The sequence below is a fragment of the Patagioenas fasciata genome, chromosome 9 (assembly GCF_037038585.1).
Source record: "Patagioenas fasciata isolate bPatFas1 chromosome 9, bPatFas1.hap1, whole genome shotgun sequence".
Taxonomy (NCBI): domain Eukaryota; kingdom Metazoa; phylum Chordata; class Aves; order Columbiformes; family Columbidae; genus Patagioenas; species Patagioenas fasciata.
In genome coordinates, this window is record NC_092528.1 from 19,286,497 (window position 1) to 19,306,330 (window position 19,834).

General features: G+C 40.0%; 2 protein-coding genes across 2 annotated transcripts in view; one reads left to right on the forward strand and one right to left on the reverse strand.

The window, feature by feature from the left end:
• Window positions 1-19,834, reverse strand: part of TNIK (TRAF2 and NCK interacting kinase) — a 418,581-nt gene that overhangs the window by 354,419 nt on the left and 44,328 nt on the right. The window lies entirely within an intron of this gene.
• Window positions 1-19,834, forward strand: part of FNDC3B (fibronectin type III domain containing 3B) — a 195,641-nt gene that overhangs the window by 39,235 nt on the left and 136,572 nt on the right. Inside the window, exons 2-3 of the mRNA XM_065844490.2 lie at window positions 55-193; window positions 7,128-7,203. Of these exons, the coding sequence (XP_065700562.1) occupies window positions 83-193; window positions 7,128-7,203 (187 nt within the window). The 5' untranslated portion in view covers window positions 55-82. The remainder of the gene's footprint in view (window positions 1-54; window positions 194-7,127; window positions 7,204-19,834) is intronic.

The following is a 19,834-nucleotide window of genomic DNA, read 5'->3' on the forward strand; positions in this document are numbered from 1 at the left end:
CTTCTAAAGTGCAAGTGGGTTTTCCAGGGTCTTTAACTGATGCTTCTCTTGCAGGAAGCCCGTTGAGGAAAATTCTCCATGAATGTACGTCACAATGATGATGACCGACCAAATTCCGCTGGAGCTGCCACCGTTGCTGAACGGAGAAGTAGCCATGATGCCTCACATCGTGAATGGCGATGGATCACAGCAGGTCAGTCAGCTTTGCAGAAAATGGATGGTTTAAATAAACTATTTCTTGGTGACCGTGGGATTTTGAAGATCAGGAAGGTGGTTTTCTCTAGCACTGGGGAGGGCAGAGTATTTTCTGGAAGGCAGAAATATGCCCTTACCCTGGAAACACATTAAAAGCAATGCTTTAAGTGGACTATTAAATTTAATGTGATTATTTGCATGTGTGTTCATTGAAGTTAAAATGATGGATTGAAATAATGGATATAAATGCTATGGATTCGAGGGCTTTGCAAGAAAGTTAGTCTCATGATAATATCTGTGATGAGATTTTTAAGAACTTAAAAATGCTGAGGTTGTGAAAAAGGGAAAGAAGGAAATGGAGAACTGAAGAAGAGTCCTGTGATGACTGCTGTTCTTTGCTTATCTAAGTGTACCGATCCCAGCAGTCCCATCTATTACTCTGTGCTTCATTATAACCCTCAGAGAAGCAGAAGTGAATTTTGAGTGGGCTTTTGAAGGAAGGCAAGTTTATAGTTGCTTTCATATTTTTCTGAGAGAGATTCTCTAACAAGGTTGATCAGAAGTAGGTAGAATGATTATAAGACCATAAGGATGCCTTCATGTCAGGATACAGCCTGGAGGTGGAAGCTGATAAGTTGATAGGTTCACAAACCTGTCATCTTGGGTTAATCTTTCTCTTTGTAGAACATCTACCCTAGCAATTCTTTTGTGTTATTCAGTTTGGTTCCCTCCTGATTTGAAAAATTTCAGCAAAATATTGTAATCAAGGTAGAAAAAAGCTGTCCCTCATGAATCAGTATAAAATATCGTTCTGTTACTTCTCATTCCCTTGATCATTTGTTCCTCCACCTAAGCTGTGTTTTAAGCTATACCATCCTCAAGAGGAAGAATAATTTCTGCTTTTCTTGGAAGCCTTTAAGTCTGTCTGCTTATCTGGGTTCTCACTACAATGCAGAATTTCATTGTGTTTTTTTTTGTTTTGTTTTGTTTTGTTTTGTTTTTTTTTAAGTAATTTCTGCACAGTGTGCTTCAACTTGAAAAAAACAGAAAAGAAAGCTTTTAATGGCTCTGTTTACCAAGTCCAATGTTCATATACTTAAGCAAAGGAGCAATCTTATTAATATTGGATAGGATAATTGTTCCTTAAATATGCCTTTTCTTCCTTGCAGGAAACCATTTATCAGGTTAGACTGTCCAGTGGGTCCTTCTGTATCACAGAAAGAATAAATGGAGTCTTCTGGGCCCTCCTGTGAGATGTGACTTTAAGTCCAGTCTTTGCATTTTCCCATCAGTGATGACTCGGCAGCCTTGCTTGGCAGATGCCTCCACTGCCTTTGAACTATCTTATCTAATATTTTGGGAAAAAAGAATTGCTGATACACTGGAAGTGCGTTGCTTTTGCTGTGCTTTACAAATATGACTCAGCAGAACAGTTCTGGGCTGGGTTCCTTTTCTGCATAAATGTTTATTGGATGATGGTTATAGACCTCATCACTTTATCTCTTGAAGTACTTGTAGCTGGAATACCAGTTTTTGGTGACACCTCTTTGGTCTGTTGTTGAGAAAGCTTAGCTGCCTTAATGCATTATCGTTTTCATCCTATTTCTGAAAGCTTAGAAACCTTTATACTTTATCATTTTGATCCTATTTCTGATGTTTTAGTTCATGTCTTCTTAAATGTGCTGTTCTAAAATCAATGAAACTGGAATAAATGCTTTGTTTGATCTATGCATATACTAGCTGCAAATGGATTATGGTAAGTGCTCTTAATGTTATTTCTGACGCAATGTAGAAGTGACTGTTGCGTATTTGTTCAGATATATCTTAGTTACTTGTAAGGCAGCAGCAGTCTTTAGATTTGATTCATATAAAAATGACTTCCTTAATAAAGATGGTTTATATTGCTCCATAAATAGGTGCTAATTTTGTGAAGGCATGTGCTTTTCCAGGGTGGAATTAACATGTCTGTTAGAAGCTGGTGGGAGATGAGGCATGCGGAGTTTTCCAGACTGCGATGTGTCCAGCACACAGACCGGAGCCTGGTGCTCTGGGGTGGGCAGCACTCGCCTCTGACGAGATGCTCTGAGTGCGCTTGCTGTTCCTCACCATAACGTGTCACAGGACATGTGAAGCCTCAGCCATGCCAGCACGGCAGAGCTGTGCTATAGGCTGTACCTGGCAATGCTGAGCTTCAGAGAAAAGGTTGTTCTCAAAAGACCGGTTCTTATATATGTAGAAAAGGGCAGACTGGAGCTGATAGAACACCTTAGCTTTGCCAGCAGCCAGACGGAGAGGGATGCAACAGGGAATTCTGCCAGTAAACAGTCCTGTATTGTAAGACAATTGCATAGGAGTATTCATTTGTTTTATTTTCCTGGGGATAAGTGCTGCGGAGCTGTACAGGGCAGAGCTAGGAATGCCTCTGCCTGCTTGGCAGTAATCCCTCTTCTCTAGACTACCCAAAATGGCCTTTCTAGCACTGGCTTTTTTTTTTTTTTTTTAAAGTTTCCCACACTTAATTTCCACTACTGCTGACTGTATTTAGTGCTTTCATGTTCCTTCCAGAGCTGCTTACTCTGTTTCTGCCTCTAATCCACTTGTAACTCCTGTAGGGATTCGGGGAGTGATAATTAATCTTTTGGTTCAAGAATTTCAGTGGTTTCCTGTAGGTACTCCGCTGCAAGCTCTAAAAAGCTTGGAGTATAAAGTGGAGGGGCAGCTCACTGTGCCATAGCATGGCTGTGCAGAATGCCAGGCAGTTTAGCTTGGGAAGTTTTATTTTGGCTTGATTTGTTCACTGCACCTGCAGTGGTATATCAAGTTTTCTGCTTGCCCACTCTTTCTAGAGGTGTATTTACCAAACCCTGTTTTTTCACTGTTTGGCTCGAGCCCAGACACTGTACATAGCGCTGTTTGTGCTAGTTCTTGTCTTTTGGGGTCACACACTTTGAATAAGGGAGATGTGAGGAACAAGTTTTGGTAGCTGCCTGTAGCACAACAAGCCTGTGTGCTGTGCAAGAGCTTGCAAGTGTGAAGCTGGCCCGGTTTATACTGCACCTGCACAGGGGCTGAGCTGAGGGATTGAACTTTGTGCCAAAGTTTGGAGTTACTTCTTCATAGTTTCTTGAAATTTTTTTCTCTATATACTTGTAGGAATGCCCTTGTAGGTGAGAGGGGGAGATGTGTACATATGTAAGGCTTGTTTCAAGAAGAAAAATGTTTATATTATAACTGGTACACATCTAAGATACCTGAGCTGAGAAGCATCCATCCATGAAGAATGAAGGATGATGAGATTTCCTTCTGTTTAAATATACTGACTTTTAAAGCTGATTCAGTAGTCTTAGAGAAGGCATTTAGACTAGAATGGATGGCAGAGGAGTTACTTCAGCAAACTGATGGCCAGCGTTTGCTCTCTAGGAAGTCTCTGATATGAACTTTTCTGGAGGCACTTTAACTGAAGGATGTTGGTGGGCCAACTGGGAAGCCGTTCTCACAAATGTGCAGTGAATAGATCTTCATTAATCTTAAAATGTCTTGCTTATTAGGGCAATTTGTTACACAAATTGAGTATTTTTTATGGTTTTTCTATTTTTTATGATGTCGTGCTCCCCCAGCTGTATGAAGCATGATATGTCTAAACAGAGGAGGAAAAATCCACCACAGTGGAAATGCTTAAGGCAGGGTTTTAGTACAACAAAGCAGTGCGATGAGGAGCTGTTTGACCTTAGCAAGGAAAAGGTTCTTATAATGTAGAAGTGTTTTAAAGCAAGCATTGGATTGTATTGCATCACATGGATGCACAGGTGATCTGCAGCAAAGCAGGTAGGAGATGGTCTGCTCTGACAGTGAATTTTCTTCTGTGTGCTAAAAAACCACTTGTATTTTGTATAGTGTTGGTTTACTTATACATCATAGCACATGCCCTTTGTCCCTAGCAGATCACATTTTCTGTATTTGTATGAGACTGTTTACCCACAATGTGTATAATTCTATATTCCTGAACCTGAGCTTTAAGCCTGTCTTAGGCTTAGTTGGCAGGTTCATGGGGCTCTTCCGCTGCTCCTAGTAGGCACAAGAGTCGGATAGTAGGAACAAGGGGATGAGTGACATGGGTTTGGCTTGTCATGAAAACTTGGTCTGGACACAGCAATTGTTACCACATTGTGTGTGAGAGATTATAAATATTTATAGTAACTGTGCAGCTTAGTAACATTAATCAGTCTTAACAAACATGACTTTATAAAAACATTCTTAAATGCGAAATAAACCGAAAAAGAAGTGTGTTATGGAGATAGCAAGCTTTCTCTGACAATGCAGCAGGTAAGGCTGGGCTTCAACACCGGGTGGGTTAAACTGCTAAAGCAAACACCCAAGTACTTTTCACGGAAAATAAAAAGCCTTTGGACTGTGCTGCTGTCACAAACTCCAGCTTTTCAGGTGTGAGGAGGCCAGGGGACTGACACTGATCTGGGCTGTCCTCGGGCCGCAGGCCATACGTACCCTTGCGGTGCTGCCAGGGCCACCGAGCCGCCGGGGCTCCAAGTGACTTCAGGCTCGCTCCCCTCTTGCTGCTATCTCATAAACCGGGGGATGATGCATATTGGAAGAGTCACAGGGCAATTAAAGATTGTCTGTGTTTGTTTTCATTAAAATGAAGATGTTATCTTTAGCTTTATTTTTTTTATTGCTTTCCTCAGATTTTTTAATTAAAAGCTTCAGAAACAAGGCGTTCTCATGAAGATCCCTTGAGTAGAAAGAAACGAGAAAAGCTGCATTCCAGGCTGCAGAATATGGTTTTGCTGTTTAGGAGGACATGGGAAAAAGAAATCCTTGAATTAGTTTGACATACTTAGTGTATATAAACAAAAGAAGTCACAATCTGCCTTGATATTATTTGTTGAGGCAATTGGGAGAAATCTGGTCATCGGCTGGAAAATGCCCAGTATCTAATACTGGATGTGTGCTCTCTCTGGTTGCACCAGGGGAGGTTTAGGTTGGACTGTCTAATTAGGCAAGGATAATGCTGCTTTATTTTGGCCATCATAAACAACAGCTGTTATTTGGGATATAATCTTGAGAAAGGGTTTTTAATGTGGAAGCCCAAGGAATTATTTTCAAAGCACAACTGCAGACGTGCAAACGCAGGCACTTGGGCTGGAGATTGGCCTTTACAATGACTCCTTGAAATGGAATTCGTAAATCTGATAACCTTCTGATAACCAGCCCTGGGGTGGACACGTGCCTTGCGTAGTGAGAGGAATACGTCTCTCATGATCAGTCTTATATCTGCCATTTTTAAGTAATTTAGTACATGAGACAGTTCTGCCATTCCGATCTATCTGCCATTAAACTCAACTCCTCACTTTGGGGAAGAGATTTTTTTTTTCCATCTACATCAATCTACTCAGGATATATGTGATATTTTGAGCAGCTGGACCAAGTTCTTCCAAAGGTGTGATGGTGTGCTAGGGCATCTGGTTTATATTAATCATCTGTTTTAATAAAGAACCTGCCTTAATGCTGCTGGTTTAGCCAGATAATGCAAATGAACTAATGAAATACTCTTATGATTCTTTGCCTCTTTGCACTCAGGTTTCTGGTTTGTTGGTTGGGCTTTTTTTTAAGCTGAATGACGCTGCTTTGTTCTGGGCTTCTTTTGACCGGGCTTGGATAATCCACGCCTGTTCAGAGCAAAAGAGCATTTAAATGCTGTCACTTAAATGTTGATTGTTTGGAGATTAGGGATAGAATGGCTTTGTGCCTCTGATCTTTTCTGAACAATTAATTGTGTTCTATATGCTGGACCAGAGCCACATGTTTGCAGAGAAATTATTGTTGCAGACAAAATAATGGCTTCTGTGTGTCATTTTTCTGATTTCCAGCTTGTGCTTTAAAAATGTAGCTGGAATATTGGTTTCTATAGGATTACTGTAATTCAAAAGGTCATCTAGGCAGTAATTATTTTATGCATTTAGCTTAAGGAATTCAGAAACACAACATTAATTCAAATTATGTCTTTCCAGATCGAGTGATTAAATTCTGCCTACAGGTATCCCAGAATATAAAGACTAGACTTAAATTTAGAGGGAGTTTTCACGAAAAGATATAGATTTTCAATTTATACCAAGATTAATCCAGGTTTGGATTGAATTTCTGACAATGCAAAGTTAACAGAAATGTGTTTAAAATATTTGAGTAGAAGTTTGAACATACAGCAACAGCATGGGGTAAATGATCACTTGTTCCCAGTGAAACTCTCCATTAAATAAATAAATATAGATAATAAGTTTAAAACTATTATTATAGGCACCTGAAATTTAATAAAGATTATGATAAAGTGCCCTGACTTGGGATGTGTTTTAGTGCTTCCTGGTCTTTGTGGCATTCCTATCATCTGCAGAATTGAGCAATGTGAGACTGGGGTGATATTTTGATTATTTAAAAAAAATATTATATTTGTTACTAAATAAATAGTTTATTAGCTCTGTGTGCAGCTGTTGAACTGTGTGTGTCTCTATGGATTTTTCTTAATGATATCTGAAGGATGAATTTTTAAAAATGCAATGGGTCAGCTCCCCTTATCCTGCAAAAAACCACTTATTCCTGTGAACGTGAATCCCTGGTACGGCTTGGTGCTGCGTGCTGGAGTTTGTGCTGTCTGCATAGACAGAGTTTGGTCGTGGAAGCTGAAACCATAATTCTTACCTGCACAGAACTGAGTTACATCTTTATTTCAGCTCCGAAAACTTAGGTGATGCTTTAAATCTCTACCAGCTCTTGGACTCTGCTGGTACCCAAAGATGTAGCACACCAGTCTGTTCCCTCCCTGCCCTCGTATTTCCTCCAAAGTAAGGATAACACAGTTGTTAGGTTGGGGAAATTTAATTTTTGAAGATAACAGTGCAATAAATGCGTTTTTCTTTTGGCAGGTCTTTTTGGTTCAAGTTAATCCAGGTGAAACCTTTACAATAAGGGCTGAGGATGGAACTCTGCAGTGCATCCAAGGTAAGAGGATACACGGACGTGTGGATGAGCATTGCTTGTGTTCTAGAAAACTTGTTCTCTCATCTCTATAAAAACGTGATGTGCAGTTCTGGAAATACAATGAAGCACTTAAGATTGAGAAGCTGCAGACATGGCTGCTGTACATGTTACAGGACCTAAGTATCTTGTAGTGAGTCATGAATTTCTTCCAAGTAGAGGAATTTTCTCGCTGTTCGGTCATTTACCAATATTTATATAAATGCACATAGTAAATACAAATGAGAGATCACAAGTTAGGTTGAAAACTAGTAACAAATGAAGTGACTATCTACGGAAAAGCTATTTTGTTTTCATACAGCCCTTGGGAGGGACAAAAAATGAGCAGGGAGATACAGACATCACAGAGTGCTTAGAAGTCAGATTGGTTTTGAGCGGAGTTTTCAATCTATTCTTTAGAAGCAGAGCTGCTTAATTATGCAGTTTTGAGTAAAAGCATGTAAACAGTCATATGATGTTCTACCTCTTGGTAAAATTGTGGAAATATGATAAATAGCAATTGTCTTTTTTATAAGAGAGAACCCACACAAAATCTTTTAGCAGGCCTGAAAGGAGAAGCAACAAAAGACCTTTCAGATTGTATAACAGTTACCGTGAAGAGAGATTCTAGCTAGCAGCAAATACAGCTTTGAAGTGAAGCGGATGTTTCCCTAGGTATAGCGCTGTCTGCAGTAAATACAGAAAGGTTAAACCAAAATTATAGGCAATAGACTTTTCATAGCTGTACTGTTAATACTGTTTTCAGTGATATTTTTTGAGCTTAACCCATTATCTTATTTTTTCTGAGAAGGGAGGTAGGTGGTGTTGCCTCCGCCATCCTTTCCAGATCTTACATTAAGCAGTGATCTCAGTGGGCTTGTCTTTTGAAAGCCTTTCCTAAAAAAGCAATAGTAATGGGGGGGGGAAGTTGGTTTAACTGTATAGCTAGTAGGTTGCCCCTGTATTTTGACTGAATTTCAAATCTACTCAAGAAAGAGTCTTAGAGTGCATCAAATGTTAAAATTGTACTGCTCAAAGATGGCTGTGCTTTTAATTAAAATTTGGATTAGAAGGGACTGCTGGATGTTACTTCATCCAGCCTGCTGCTGACGGTGTTAGTGTTAGAAGTGGATCGTATTGTCCAGCACCTGTGATCTCTAAGGATGGAAGTTGCTCCCATAGCAAAGAGTTTGTCCTTTGGAATATTTAAATTTCCCATCTTGCATTCTCTTTGCGTCTTTTCTGTGACCCCTCATTTAAACAGTGAGGGAGTTGGTGGTTGTTGCTTGACATTTCATCCCCATGGAAATGAGGAATTAGTAGTTGTTTGAAATAGACGGTACAGAAGCTTTCCTGAACACCATCCAGATTTATTCAGTCTTGATGAGCAATAATAGCAGCAATTTAATGCTGCTTGTTACAATTTACAGCCATCATGCTGTGTGTGGTAAGAAATTGGTCCATGTGGCAATTAACAGAGGAATAAAGCTGGCTACTCCTTTTATTTGAAATGAGTGCCTTATTTAGTTAGTACATTAAAATTTTCCATTACAGATACAATGATGATACCATTTATTTATAATTTTTTTCATACTCAATGTTGTTCAGGCAGGGTATTTAAATTGAATGGAACTGGAAACCTCCTGGTTCTGTATTCCCAGTCATTTGACACATTTGTGCCAATGGGGTTTGTTTGGTAATAATCAGCAGTCTTTCATAAAATTGATTTAGAATTTGTAGCATAGAATTGTCTCATTTTTTTTTTTTTTTTTTTTTGGTAGAGCTGCAGTATTGACCACCAAAGCACATGTGTTTATTTGTATACACTCTTTAAGTTTGGTGTGAAAATTCTGGTATTGTTTTCATGCTTGAAGCTTCAACTCTTGTGTCGTTGTGAAATACTTTGTTGAAATAAGCACATGCTTCCAACACAGAACACCACCTGACTGGTTTGTTGTTGCATTTTTCTTTTGGTAAAGCTGTGTTCACAGTGCAATTTTGGAACTTAATAGCGATCAATCACGGAATAGACTGTAACCAGCCAGCAAATATAACAAGATTAGGATTCATGACAGTTCTGTTTTTTCTGTGCTCTGAGGTTATTGTAAAAGATGGGCTGATGTGTGCAGTGGTTTTGGGAATTACACCCCTTCTTACTCAAAACTTACGTTGGTGGGTTTTTCCTGTGATAGAGTATTCTGTATGTTTAAAGGTTAATGTATTCCCTATACGTGGGGCAGCACTCAGACAATTATGAGGCATTTTCCTTTGCTCCCACATTGCACTATGATTAGCAAGCTATGAAATAATTTTAGCACCATGTTAAGGCAGCAGGAAAATCTCTGTTTGGCCAGTGTGTGCAACTGGGAGCTGGTAGCTCCACATTGAACGGATAACACTCACCTTTTCTGTACTGCCCCATATTCAGTGTTGTGACATAAGATATACTTGTAAATAGGATTTATTTGTATTCACAATATGAAGGACTACTTTCTTTTAAATGGAGTGATCCTTCTGAGTTCAGGGGGTGAACACTACTATTAAAAACTTGAGATGTCATGACTTGGTGACACCGAATTCTTCAGGATGTGTGAAAGCTTTGGTTTCCTTTGGCATGTATCCATTCTGCAGGGACAGTTAACTTTGCTTATGCAGAGGGATATTTGTCTTTTTTCAGCTTTTTTTTTTTTAATACTGGTTTTATTTTATCTAATGTGTTGTTTTCTGGGAAGTTTAAAATCTTCAGTATGTGGTCCTGGAACCTGTTGTGAATGTCCTGTTAACTACCACTTTATATCCAGGACCCAGTTTGGCTCCATGGCTGCTGCACATCTGGGGATGGGTGAAGATAATCTCTGGTAGCGAAAATATGAAACATGAAAATAGCAGAGAAAAAGAAGACCTAGTGAATCTTCATGTGTCTTCTCAAGGTTGGAAGAAGGACACTTGTTTGAGGAAAACCTCTGTGGAATATCCTCTGTTCTAAACAGCCTGAAGTGTAATTAGCTGCTAATTGAGTAATCACTGTTTAAAAACAGAAAGAACAGATGCACATTTGAAGGTCTCTGATGTTTTGGAATAGTGGAGAAATCCTAAACACAAAAACTTTTTCCAGTTCTTCAGGGTGTCACCAGTAAGATAATCAGCGAAAACTTCAAAAATAAAAATACCACCTTCCTAAAATTCTATAAAACTGGAACAAATGTCTGCTTTAACTGAACATGTGATGTGTTGCAGCAGGTGCTGTCTTCATTCCTGTTTTCTGTTTGCATGTAGTCAGAGGTGACTTGTTGAAGCTGGTGATTTAAGAGCCCTGTAGACAACGGTGGGGACTGGGAGAAGTTTAGCTGGTCAGTGGGCATGAAGAGACTTCGTTGAGAGGGCAAATGTAAAGAAACTGATAAATCTTGTCTTTTGGAGAAATCTAGCCTATGAGGACAGGTGTGTATGGCACAGTCCACATGTTGGGTTATTTTAGAGAAGCATCTGAGTGGTTTCTTGTGCTCTCACTGTGACTCGTGTTAGCGAATGACTTCCAAAGGCTTTGCCTCCTCCATCCCGCATGGTAAGAGAGATGCCATGGTATGTGACTTTTGTAGCCTTCATAACAACAACCAAATAAAGGAATAAAGAAAGAGGTTGTTGTGGATTAGCTGAGATGAAACCTTGTTTTTTCAGTAGTTGCTAGAAGGTGAATCAATCAGGGACCTGATGCTGCCTGTGCGGGCAGGAGGCAGCTCCCCTGCCAGCCTGGGCCGTTAGACCCTTGAGTGCATGATGAACATCAAGGCCGCACTGTAAAGCGGAAACATAAAGCACATCCTTTATTTGTGTGTGATTGGATGACCAATCTTTGTTCCTTTTAAGCCATGTGCATATTAAAGACAAAGAATTAGTGTGCTTCCTCTGAAAATCTCAGTAACCCTGGGGAGCAGAGGGGAAAAGCCCAAGCCCTGCTCATCCCATGCTGCTGCTCGCCTGGGCTTGGTTTTGGACTCTAACTGCAAAAATTGTACCTCTATGGGTGGTTAAAGCATGTCTGATTTAGAACCTGAATTCAGTATTTTTGAGATGAAATATGTACATCTACTGTATCATCAGCACTTCAAAAATTGATCTTTTTATGTAGTTTTGACAGATAGTACTTCACAAATACTTTACTTTAAATACTTCATTTCCTTTTTGCTTTTTTCTGCTTAATTTTTCACAAACTCAGGACCTGGCTGTTGCTAGCTCTACAAGGAAAGGACAAGGGCAAGACATGCTCACCCATTTCTCTGCTCTACTATTTCACTTTATATGAAAGATTGCTTCTAGCTGGTGCTTTGGGGTAACCACACTAAATGAAATACAGAAGGGGGGGATCTGATCAGCTGCAGAGTGGCACCAAAACAACCCCATGTGTTTGAAAACCCTTTATTCTGCTTTCTGAATTTTAGAATAAATAGGTTGTGGGTGAATCTGACGTGTACAGGAAATTCCCCTTTCCCCAGTGACTGATTGAAGGCTGGTGTTTTTAGGCAATATCTTAAGATATTTGGTAGGAGCTTGTATTGCTTCATGAGAACTGTGTCATGTACTAAATTACTTAAAAATACAGCAGTTTGTGCATAGTCTGGGGCAGTGGAGCTGTACCCAAGCGTTTATTCAGTGCTTTTCCGTCCTGAAAGGCAGCAATGCCAAGTTGTCATGTGCACTGCACTGTGGTATGAAAAATATGGACAAAATGGTTATTCTGATGGAACTTGAACTTGCTTGTCATCCATGCGTTGAAAATGCTTCCGTACAGGAGACCTTGATGCAGACTGAGTAACACTTAATCTGTAAGTTACTGCTAAATGTACTTTCTGTTGCCACCCATCAAAATGATGGTTAAGCTGAGTCTCATTTTCTGCCATGAGCAAACCAGACTGAGGTTTCTGTTCTGTAGTTTTCTGTATGTATGTGTAGCATGTGAAAAGCCTATAACAAAGACAGAAGAAAGACCAGGTAGCAGAAGAGCACGTAGTGTGTTTAAAAACTGGAATTCCTGGTGAATTCTGTTTAAGCCCATGCTGTTGAAAGTACCTTATTGAAACTCAGCTCTAATCTTTGTTCAGTATCACAGCACTAAGCTTGGAATAGCGACGCACAAAACTCATGTGCAAAGCAAACAAATATGCTAATGAAATTACACTTTAAATCTAGCATTGCACAGGTGAACAAGGCTGCATTAGATGGGATTTTGTTTTGCCTTTTCAAGTACAAGATACAGATGTGAATGGCATGGAGGGGTTGTAGCTATGCTTAAATGTGAATATTTGTGTAGTAAGAAGAATCTAAATTGTATTTCGGTGATTACATTTTGAAATGAAAACAGGATAATAAACATACAGTTTACTAATAGTGATATTTGTTTCAAGTGACATTTTCAAGTGTTTTGCCATTGATGCTGAACATGAAGCACTCTTGGGCCCTTACTTGTTCTTATCCTGTAAAATGAAGAATGCATAAATTTAATTTCAGTGCTCCTTTTGCTAAAACTCTAAAAGAGAGTAAATCAAGTGGAAGGCCGAGAAGAATGCTAAAAATCTAGCAGTGGTTTCTCAAATGAAAGATTTCCTGGAATTATTATTCCCTTAATTCTGTGGATGGGTGTGGTTTGGTGTGGTGTGGTAATGCAAAGGAATGGATATAAAAGGCTAAAAAACTGTATATTTGTATAGGAAGAGTGTGTATGTGTGTCAGTGAAACAAGGCTGTTCAGTCTCGTCTAAGCAAACCAAAAGTCCTTACCTTTTTTTTTTTTTTCCCTTTAGTTTGAGATTGTAAATGAGGAAGTGAGTGAGGTTCTTGGAGGGAAGGAAAGAGTTGAAAATAGATGGAATGTGGTGTAAGCAAATGAGAGAGAACTGTGGCATGCGACTGGGGCTGGACACAGAGGTGCCAGGATGAGGGTGGTGAAGGGCAGATATGAGGAAACTGATCATTGGATGTTGGATCAAACATCGGGGATGAAAGAAGCCTCAGGAGATGGAACAGAGCGCTAGAGGGTTCAGGCTGTTGCTATAAAGTTGCAGTTTTACCTGTTGCATCAGCTGCTGCCAGTGTCCCCCCATCACTCTGCAGGTACGGAGGCAGGGGGAGGTTCCTCATCTGCACACCTGGCATGGTTGCAGTCTGATGTGAAATAATAGCAGCACCCTAAATCATGTTACTTTGGAGGGGTTTCCAGAAGGCCAGAAATACACTTTAATCAAAGGGCAGCTCATGACATCTGAGCGGGGAAGGTCTCTTGGGGCTTGAGGGGAGATGCTGCCTCTGCACTGGGGAGAGCTGGGGGCGCCAGGCTGGTGCAGGTCTGCTTTCTGTCCGTAATATCTCCTGAATTATTGGAATCTGGTCCTTGGTTAAGTTTAAATAAATTAATTTATGACTGTTTTCAAAATATGCTGAAAAACATTGCATTGATCCAGAGCACAAGTCTGATGGGAAGCAGCTGAGGGAGCTGAGGCTGTTCAGCCTGGAGAAAAGGAGGCTGAGCGGGGACTTAATGGTGTCTACAGCTACCTGAAAGGAGGTTGTAGCATGGAGGGTGCTGGATTCTTTTTCCTAGATGACAAGCGATAGAATGAGAGGAAATGGCCTCAAGTTGAGCCAGGGGTGGTTTAGATGGGATATAAGGAAAAAATGCTTCATGGAAAAGGTTGTTGGGCATTGGAACAGGCAGCCCAGGGCAGTGGCGGAGTCACCATCCCTGGAGGGGTTTAAAAGGTGCATAGATGAGGCTCTTAGGGACACGGTTTAGTGCTAGAGTTAGGTTAGGTTATGGTTGGACTTGATGAGCCTGAGGGTCTCTTCCAACCAAAAATGATTCTATGATCAGGACATAAAATTCTGCAAAATGAGAAGAAACAATGTCTTTTATTGTCTGTCCTCTGCCTGATGCTGGCTGGCTGTCTACATGAGGTCAGCCACACCCCTGGGAGACTGAAAAAGGGCTTCTGGGGTCACATCTGCCAGGGTGCATGGGGTGGGATGGAGTGGACATCCTTTGGGCATGTGAGGGAAGGGAGGGGTGAAATGCAGGGTGAGCTCTGGTTTCCTTTCTGCTTGTTTCTGCTCTTTCCAGCTGTGTGCTGGTGTGGAGACTGGTGACATGGTATGGAAAACCTTCTGTAGGAAATGCAGTTTGATTGCTTTGGTCGTCAGGGTTTGGAGCAATACAGTCCGTGTGTGGTGGTGCTTTAAAAATCTCTTCTTTTGGTATTAAATAGCTTTTTTTTTTTTACATTTTTAAATTAAATTTTGGTTCAATTTGTTTCTCTTTTACTGCAAGGGCCTTTTTCATCCTAATATATTTTAAAACATAATTCTTACTACCCATATGCATAATTGTACTTGACTTGTGGTAGTTGGTGTTTGGAGTTAATATTTGATGGAAAAGTCAGGCCTCCAATACCGATTGGCATCTATGGTATATCACCATATTTGAATAAGTTTTTTATTTATTAAACTTCTATTAATGGACAAACAAGGAATTTATCTGCACAAGCGTCCTCCAGAACAAAACTGTGGTGGAGAGCTATAATTGGGAAGAATCCCACGTTGCTCTTTGTAATTCCAATCTACCCAGCTCTATTGCCAGTCAGTAACATCCTTTTGAGACTTTGTCACCATCTTGTAGCTTGTGTCACCTCTGTGGTGGCAGGCGCAGCTCTGTAGTGCTGCCACATCCCCAGATCGGGGTTCAGTTGTGTCCATCCTGCTGGGATGTTATTCGTGGTTCCCTCCATAGTTTTTCAAAGGTATAGCCACAAACCACTACTACTTAAACATATAATCATAACAGATATTAGCATAGCCGTTTCTGCTTATTTTTTCATTGTTGCTCCATTATTAAACAGAAAATAGCAGAATTTGCAGTGGAGCCTTTTACTCTCTGTGTGATGACTCCACCTGTGTTTCAGATAAGGAGCCTTTGGCCTTTTAGTGTTTGGTCACCCTGGAAAACTAAAGTCCCTGATCATACATCATTCCTGCCTTTGTGAAACTGGTATGGAAATCTACGAGAAGATGAACTTTTTTTTTCCCCTTGTTAGTGTCAGAAACACTAATCTCTTTCATCTGGTTGGTTTTGTTTTTAGCACACTACATTAAAGTATAGGAAATCATGTAAGAAGCCAGAAGTAAACAATAGAATACTTTGTTTACTGGATGAATAATCTTAGCTTTTCCATTAGAAATCTGATAATGCTAAGAATAATCATGGAATTTTTTTTGCATGTGTGCTGATTAAATCTTGAATAAGATGCGCCTGAACTGGTAGATTTGGTATATAGGATGTCTGGTCCTTTAAAAGTCCCCTTTGATTAAAATATTATGAATTGGTAGCTATTATTTAATACAACTCCCCTGATACAAGACAAAAGGGGAAAAAAAGAAAAAAAGGAAAATTGACACATAACTGAACATTGATTTGGCTTGATTTTGCCAAATCCAATAGTGTGAATGTTCTATAGCACATGCCGTGGGGGGAGAAAGGGAGAGAAATGCCACCAAAACTGGAAATATTCCTGAAAGGCTGAGATGTGCAGTCTCTAAGGGTTACGCAGGAGCCTTGCTAAGGGTCTGCATCCGCACACGCTCTTGGAGGGGCGGCCGCAGCCCTTCCCGACCCGGCAGCTCCTCTGTGCCCTGGGAAAGCTGCGTGTGCCCCCGCAGCGGGATGTGACCTGGCAGCACGGCGTCCTGCTGACGTGGCCTCCGCGCAGGAGACGGGCAGGGGATGCATGAATCATCGGCAGGATGAGAAACTATTTCAGACTCCAGCTATTGCAGTTTGCAAGTATATAGAAACGAAGTGTCCCACTTCGCAGTGGAATAACATGTAAAGAAGCAGAGAACCAGTTAATGAAGTTTCTAGTTTGGTAAATGGCAGATTTTTCTTTTGTTTTGATTTGTTTGGGGTTTTTTTTGTTTGTTTTGGGTTGGTTTGTATTTTTTTTGTTGTGTTTTGTTTTAGTGCCTAAGAATCTCCTGCCAGGAAATGCATTTATCTCTAGAATTAGGACAGCAGACTTTAAAGACAAATGTTAGAACATACAGTCTGGGCTATAATTGCAAACTTTTTTTTTTTTGTTTTGGACTTGTATTTGAGGTTTGTGTCTGTCCTTATTTTACTTGTGTGTATATAGATATGTCTGAAAGGATCACTAAGTGTGGTACATTCAGACTAATTTGAGGGAGACTTGGAAAGGCAGTGTCTCATACCAACGTGCTATTAATTTTTAAATGTCTCCCAATGTCTGTGGATCCTCTCCCCAAAACACAGAGCGCCTATGAATTTAACATCATCTGCAGGAATGCCTGAGGTTGTCACTGTCAGTCCTACTCAAATGCAAATAATTCTCCAAGAGTGGACCTGGTACGTTCTAATCAATGGTGTCAGGATTTTAAAGTCCAAGATCCATGTTCTTTACCCAGTCTATTTGGACTACAGACATTGAGAACACCTTATTCAGTTATTTTAGTCTTTAAGTGTGTTAGTGCAGCTATAGTTCTAAATTAGTAAAGCAATTATGTTTAGATTTTTTAAACTGAAGCAATTATATTTGTTGGCCAGAACAGTCAAGAAATTATTCCATCAGCCTTATTAAATTCCGTTACTGTTCCTTGCAGGCAAATGTTTGGTTTCCTACACTTTTTATTCTTTATCCTCTTTGATTTTGATTCATGTTTGGTTTGTATAGTCAGTGAAAGCTCTTCGTGGTGCAATATGATTTGCAGTGTTACAATAAAGGTTAGCATTTACAAAATAAAGCTAGCACAAGCTGTTGCAACCAGGAATAGCTCTTTGTGGAATTTTATGGAATGTATCATCCATTTTTTTTTCAGTCTCCTGGAGAGGAATAAAGTAAGAGGAATTAGGGAATAGGACACCAAGGGTAACAAATCTACAGGTATCCTGCCCTTATTATAGTGTGAGATTTGTCTCGGATACCAGATCTGACAACTCGTGTGTTTGGTGTGACAAGCAGTGGGATGCTACTGTTAAGAGGATGCAAACTGAATTCTGGTAATTGAAGTCCTACCTGTTCCTCTTGTTCGAAAAAACAGAAGTAACTGCTGTGGCAACTGACATTAACCTTGATTTAAAGAGAACATATTATCCAAATGAGAGGAACAATTAACCCTCCAGGTTACTTCTGCCACAGGCTCTTTCTACAAAGTTTGTGAATCTTGTTGCTGTCTGTGTCAGTAGATTTAACACATCACTTCAAGGAAGAACTCAAGCTGAAGCAGTATAAATGTGTTTTGTTTAACCAATTCTTTAGCTCAGACTTTCCAGTGGAGAAGACGTTCTCTTTGTAGGATCATGTTTTTTTCCCAGACTCTGCTGCCTTTTAAGGACTCAAGGTGTGTATTTGGTAAGTTCGTGCTTCAAATGTGAGTGTCTGAGGCTGGGAAACCCTGTGCTGTCCGAAACGATGCTCCTCCTGCCTCTAATGAGATGCTTTCTGTGTTCTAGTAAATCGAGAACCATTTCCTTGCATGAAGGAAATATTATATTCTCCACCAAGCAGGTTCTGCCCGTTTTATAACTTTCATTAGCTTCATGTGCTCCATTGTGACTGCCCAAAATGGGCATAGTGAGTGTTTTGATGATATTTATAAAAAGGCTGAGGTGGGCATTTCCTTCCGTGTAGTCAGGCTGTTAACCCAGGAAAACAGGCTTTAAGCAGCAGGCTCTAAATTCAGCCTTCTGCTGAGTTGCCTGTTTGAGGGGTGAAGGGGGGAGCTGGAAAGGTGCTTGGTAGCAATTTCCAAATACTTGTACATAGAACTTCAGGAGCTGCAGATGAAATTCCCTCTCTGAGGGAGGCTGATGATGCACTGTGTTCACAGCTGTGGCAGCAAGGCACAGTGTCTATCAATTAATCGTGAAACTGAGGTAGGAGATGTGGATCGGGGAGGTGGATGAAGCACACAGTCACTTAAAATCATTACAGGGCTTTTCTTATTGTTGTGTTTCTTATTTCTAATTTTAAAACAAATCTTAACTTTGGTAAATAAAAATAATGAATCGACTTTAGATGTCTTGATGGTAAAGAATGTGAATTGGATTGTTGGTCTTGCTGAATTTGAAATAGTATTTATTTCCACCATTAAAAAAAATCTGTAGTGGTTTTTGGAAGCTGTACCTGAATCAGCTGTTGATTCTGCCGTTGTCAAATTCTTTGGGTTGGGTAGCTTTCATTCCCTTTCCACTGTCTCTAAGTTTCATCTCTCTTATATAGTATGTGTGATCATATCCTTAGGAGTCTCATTTGTTCCTTCTGCACCAGCATTTTCTTCTAGTCACTGCAATATGGTGGGTTCTGTACCTGTGACACCAATAGGTCGTTTTCTGTATCATTAATATTTTCATTAATATATATATGAAAAATAGATGTTATTAAAAGAAACAAATCACAGAGTCAGCTTTGTAATGAAAGCATCGCTGGTTTCAAAACAAGGGAAGAAAAAAGCCCACTCAACCACATTATCCAGTTTGAAATTGCAGAACTCTGGACAACCTTGAAGGCTGTAGAGTACCATCTAGTAGTATCACTAGTAGTTATCTAAAAAGTAAATCTAGAATCCGAATTTGTGTTCTGAAGTATTTAAGGCAAATATAATCCAAACAAATGAACTTATACTGTGGGTTACTCATTTAAACACTGCAAAACTCAGTTTACATTTTCCCTTTCTTCAGGGGTCAGAGAGCATCAAATGCTACTTAAAATTCAAGCTACTTCTAGAGATGAGTGGGGTTTTTGTTTGTTTTGGTTTTTTTTATTGTTCAGCACAAGACCAAATTCTCTGTCATAATATGTACAGTTTCTTTTTTTTTTATTAATGTACCCTCTGTGTGTTAAAACATTAAGCTGCAGGGTTCCACAAATGCTTTGTTTGTAAGCTGTGTTTGATTATTGCTCACGACTTATTGACTTTCTGATTATATTACTAACAACAGCATGGGGTGTGGGTTTTCCCCCTCTTCACCCCCACCGTCCCACGCTGGGTTTTTTGGGTGTTTTTTGTAAGCTTATCCCTCTTGTTTCTCTTGGGGGTGGGATGGGAGAACATTTGAGGGTTGATGGCTCATCAGCAGCAGTGCTTTCCACTCTGGGTTGCTGTTAATTCTCTGACAGTACCCACTATAGAAGGTTTTATAAAATACTCAGCAACACAGAAACAGGTTAACTCAGTATCCATGGGAAGTATTGCAAGTTGTTAATCAGCAAGGTTTATTTTTAATTCTCCTGGCAAGCAAAGGGCTCGCGACTCCACAGGTATCGAAGAAGGAAGCTGACTAACCTGTGCAGAAACCCTGGTGTAAGGCTTTGTCAGCAAAATGTATTCTTGTTATGTTATGGGAAGGTTTCACTGGTGCCCATGCTGGCCAAGCAAGTGTCTTTTATTTTAGCTAAAAATACTTGGGTTTTTCTGTCCATACAACTTCCAAACCAAGTGGCATGAGTAACTGTATGGCCTGTAACCGTGTCCTGTTTATCCAAATGTCACCTTTTAAGTGATGGACATGTTAAGTGAGGCTATACTGTGTTATTTATAAAAATTGGGCCTAAAATATC